Source organism: Panthera onca, chromosome D1 (genome assembly GCF_046562875.1).
Source record: "Panthera onca isolate mPanOnc1 chromosome D1, mPanOnc1 haplotype 2, whole genome shotgun sequence".
NCBI classification, from domain to species: Eukaryota; Metazoa; Chordata; class Mammalia; order Carnivora; family Felidae; genus Panthera; species Panthera onca.
Window position 1 is genome coordinate 53,708,067 of NC_138348.1, and position 5,137 is coordinate 53,713,203.

Consider the following 5,137-nt stretch of genomic DNA (forward strand, 5'->3'; position numbering starts at 1 on the left):
CGGGACTCGAACTCATGAACCGCGAAGTCAGATGCTCAACAACCGACTGAGCCACCCAGGTGCCCCAGTCACAGATATCACCATGTGCCAAATTCTAAAAAAAAAAAATCTGTTCTCGTTTTTATAGGTTTTTGTGAAATGGAGGTGGTCCAAAGATCACTATCACCTCATTCTTCCTCAATTCCTCTTTAGAGCTATCAGTGATGATGTTTATAAGAGAAAACAATATTTAAAAAGATCCTGGACACATATTGATTCAATTGATTTGGGAGAAACTTATGTTTCTCTTGTGGTTCTCTTTAATCATTTTTTTAAATGTTTGTTCGTTTATTGATTGATTGATTGAGAGAGAGAGAGTGAGCGTGAGCAGGGCAGAGAGAGAAGGGGACAGAGGATCTGAACCAGGCTCTGTGCTGTTAGCTGGGCCTGAACTTATGAACTGTGAGATCATGACCTGGGCCTTAAGTCAGATGCTTAACTGACTAAGCCACCCAGGTGCCCCTTCTTTAATCATTATAGTAATCAACTGGTCACAGAATTTCTAGGTTTTATGCAAACAAATCTAACTTGATTTGATAAGAGTATAATTATAAATAAATTATAAAAATATTTCAAAGTTCCCTATAGAAGCCCATTCTTAATTTTTCCAGACATGGCTTTCTAGATTCACAAATATCAAGTCTATCTGATTTTCTTCACCAGCATTATAGTCCTCATCCCTTTCCTCTGAGAGCCCTTGTCTTCCTCCTAGAACTGGCTGTGTAAAGTTGGATTCAACCATTACCTTCTGATACTGCTTTTGCCTTTCCAATACTCATGCTTTTTTTTCTTTTAATTTTAATCTGTGGCTCAGTAAAAGTATTAGGATTCTGGTTTCTGAAGAGGCCTTTGTTCCAGGACCCTGTCTTATCACTTCCTTTGGGAATTCTCAGCTCCTGTCTCTTCCTATTTTAAAGTTTGTCCCTGGTGTTGCAGGCATCAGATCCTTGGCAGCACTGAAAATTTCCTGAGTGCCATCCGCTGAGTAATTCCGCTCTTCTAGGCTGAGTTTACCACTTGGGCCTACTTGGTCAGATTCTCTAGACCCCTACATGAGTCATCTTGTTCACAGTCCATTTGAGATGGTGATATTGATGACCATGTTTCCCAAACATTTCATGGCAATAGACTCATTTCCATTGATTAACTATTTTTCTCAGTGATTAATCAGTGAGCCAAACAGATAGTTGGTTTCAAGAGAAAAAAATCTGAACTGGCCCAAACTGGAAATAAATACATAAAGGGTCTACATTAAAGAAATATAAGGAGGAATGAAAAAACAAAGAGAAGAAAAATAGAGCCCAAAGGAATGATCTGGGGGACTCAGAGTAAAAAGTGTAATGCAAGGAATACAAATTGGATTCTGAAGAGTAAATTGTTAATGTTCTTAATACGATCAGCATTATTGTTATTTCTTGTTCTAGGCAAAGGTCTTGTGAATTAATTAAGGCTGAGAAAATCCACAAAAACTTGTAAGGTTTGAGGTGAAAAATGGCCTGATGTTGTGCTACAGAAAGATGGAGAGAAAGAAAGAATACTGCCTTTTTAGAGGTCATAACTCCTGAGAAGGTTCTTCACTTGAAAACCCTACCATGTGGTCCAACAACAGTGCTGCTCCCTTCTTGCTGACTGGCTTCCTGGGCTCAGAGGCAATTCAGCACTGGTTCTCTATTCCCTTCTTTATCATCTACCTCTCCATCCTTTTGGTCAATGGCACACTTCTCTTTCTCATTTGGAATGACTCCAGTCTTCATGAGCCCACGTACTACTTCCTAGCTATGCTGGCAGGTACAGACCTTGGGATGACACTAACCACAGTGCCCACAGTCCTGGGTGTCCAATTTTCCAGAGGGAAATTTCCCAGGGTGACTGTTTCACTCAGTCCTACTTCATTCACACCCTGTCCATTGTGGAATCAGGTGTCTTGCTTGCCATGGCCTATGACCGATTCATTGCCATCCGCACCCCTCTGAGGTGTAACTCCATTCTTACCAATTCCCAGGTGATGAAAATAGGACTGGGAGTACCAACGAGGGACTTTGTGTCCATTGTGCCCCCAATTGTGTCACTCTATTGGTTCCCATATTGCCGTTCCCATGTTCTTTCCCATGCCCTTTGCCTCCACCAAGATGTCATGAAACTCGCTTGTGCTGATATTACATTTAATCATGTATATCCAGTTATTCTGGTTGCTTTGACTTTCTTCCTAGATGCTCAGATTATTCTCTTCTCTTGTATTTTAATCTTGAAGACAGTTATGGGCATCGCCTCTGGAGAAGAGCGAGCTAAGGCCCTTAACACCTGTGTCTCCCATATTAGCTGTGTTCTGGTCTTTTATATTACTGTGATTGGCCTGACCTTCATCCACAGGTTTGGGAAACATGCACCATGTGTGATCCACATTACCATGAGCTATGTCTACTTTCTCTTTCCTCCATTCATGAACCCCATTATATATAGCATCAAGACCAAGCAAATTCAGAGAAGTATCATTCGCCTATTTTCTGTGCACAGAAGGGCTTGAGCTTGTATTTCAGAATCTTGAGATCTCTGGGATTTTTTTCATCTCCCATTATTGGAAGAGAAGTTTGATTTTATACTCCATCTCTTTTTTTCAGAGTTAGATGAGATTTTACTTATCATATAAAACTACAAGTTGACTTGAGTAGATATATATTCTAATATCTCACCTGTATTAGAATATATATTTTAGACTAGAATATGTATAGAATGTTTTATTGGAATATATATAATATATGTATTAGAATGTATATTGGAATAGAATGTATAGAATATTTTATTAGAAGATATAATATATATTGAAGAGAAAATTCTGGTAATTTGGGGGGGAAAGGGCTATAGGAAACAGGTGAGATGAGGCATTCCAGATCCTGTAAGTGAAGGGAGAATAAGTAGTACTTCAGAAAATGTCAGATGAGGGGAAAAACATCCTGGATCAAAGACAGTTCATCCGAATGAAGACGTGCAGCTGATAGTACATTGTGTGTGTTATGTAAAGGATAATTAGAGTGACATATCATTTCCCCATTTCTGTGTTTTGAATCTAACTCTGTTGGAAATCATGTTGCTCTGAAAGTAAACACATCTTGGTAAGGAAAACTAGCAAATGTACAGAACTCTAGAAAGCTTCCCCTGAACCCTCAGTTTCCTTCAGTATATCAGGGGATTTTATTATTGAATGGAAACTGATACAGATTAAAAGTCTAATCACAACCAATATCCTATCAGCCAGCTGAAGCCAGATCCCCTAGCACCCCGTGTTCTCTGCCCATGGCTGCTGAACACCAACATACTATTTTTTTTTCTTTTTGGCTTTATCCTTTACTTACTAATATTCTTCTTCTATAAAAATTGAGTATAGATTTAAGAATCTCCTGTTTCCATCTCCCTTTGCTTAAAAGAACTCAGGGCTTTTTCACTTCATGAACTTTTCCTGTTGATAATCAAGTCTGAAAGCCTGGCAAAAGTAATGGTAGCACTGATGGAGAAGTTTTTTCTTTCAATTTCTCAAAATCTTGTAAGGTTTTATGCTGTTCATTTTGGTGAGCCATCATGTACTGTCTGTAGTTTATGTTATAGGTAATAATGCTTGTGACCTAGGGGTGCCTGGGTGGCTCAGTGGGTTGAGCGTCCGACTTGGGATCAGGTCGTGATCTCATGGCTTGTGAGTTCGAGCCCCACATCAGCTCTGTGCTAACAGCTCAGAGCCCGGAGCCTGCTTTGGATTCTATGTCTCCCTCTTTCTCTCTGCCCCTCCCTCACTTGCGCTCTGTCTCTGTCTCTCTCTTTTTCAAAAATAAATAAACATTACAAAGATTAAAATAATAATAATAATACTTGTGACCTAAATATTTATACATTCTGAAGGCTTCTGGGTTTTCTTAAGTTGGTTCTTCTAGTTGGATCTCCTCCCAACACACTATTTTCTTATTTAAACTTTATGTACCAGGAACCTAGGAAATAATCAGTGCAGTCTAGATTCTGTCTGCCTCACCTAAGAAACTTTCTATACTGATGCCATATCCAGGGAGAGGAGTAAGCACTCTAAGAATATTCCAGGAACTTCATTCAACATGGAAAAACCTCATCTGCCATTTTCACTAGAAGAAGCCTGTATCAATTGCCTCCACTCAGACTTTCCTCATCTTTTTCGTAAATGCAGTATATCTGGAGATGCATTTTTTAGTAATGAAGAACCAGAGGATATCCAATGTGAAAAATACCATTACACTTACTGTACTGTTTATAATTCTTTATAAGCAACAAAAATTGCAAGTTACAGAAATAGACCCCAACTCTCTTAAGTTACTAAGGGGAATTTATTGAAAGAATATTGGGGTGACATTCAGTATTCAGCAAGGGCAGTAATTCTGTTTCCCCATCGGCTTGTGAGCTTCCTGAGGATGACTGCCTGCCCTTTTGTAAACCTCCAAAACTCTTAATGCAGCTCTTCAGAAAACGATAAACAGTCTTATTTGCATGGTGTGGCTGGGGCTGCTGTATTTAATCTACTGCAGACGTCAGTGTGTCAGTCACAGCAAATACCCTGTTTCAGGGGTTATTCTAAGAGCTTTACATGAATCAATTTGTGGCATATTCATGAAGGGACAAAGCAATCTAAGCAACACACAGCTTTCAAACATCCTCTTTAGGGACACAGAATTCAACACTTATTTAACAATTTCGATTCACGAATAAAAGGTGAGGGTTTTAGACACTTAATTTAACATAGTAATGAAGATGTAGTTTTCTTTCTTTACCTCTTTTTTCTTGCCTGAAATCTGAAAAATATTTTTTCACTCTGATATCTTCAAGCATTGTACTAAACCTCTAAAATCTCCTTTTTCTGGGTCTTGTCCTTTTCCCCTTCCTTCATGGGTGGTTTGTGGGCACAGGCATGACCCTGCACACAGGTGTGGGAGGGTGGAAGGGGGAGGTCTCTAGACACACTCTGTAGCCACGTGATTCTCTCCAGGCCTCACTTCAGTCTTATTTGCTCCATTTTTAAAACACAGGTATTATTGGACCTGTTTTTCTTTTGGTGTCTTAATTAGCAGACTGAAAAATTGAGCTGTTG

The 5,137-nt window shown here is 39.2% G+C and overlaps 1 protein-coding gene across 1 annotated transcript; it reads left to right on the plus strand.

Annotated features, from left to right (window-relative positions):
• The first annotated feature begins 1,631 nt into the window (after window positions 1-1,631).
• Window positions 1,632-2,563, plus strand: LOC132674443 (olfactory receptor 51B4-like). Its single transcript, XM_060627062.3, is given in 2 exon segments — window positions 1,632-1,875; window positions 1,878-2,563. Coding segments are annotated over 2 exon segments (930 nt in total).
• The last annotated feature ends 2,574 nt before the right edge of the window (window positions 2,564-5,137 follow it).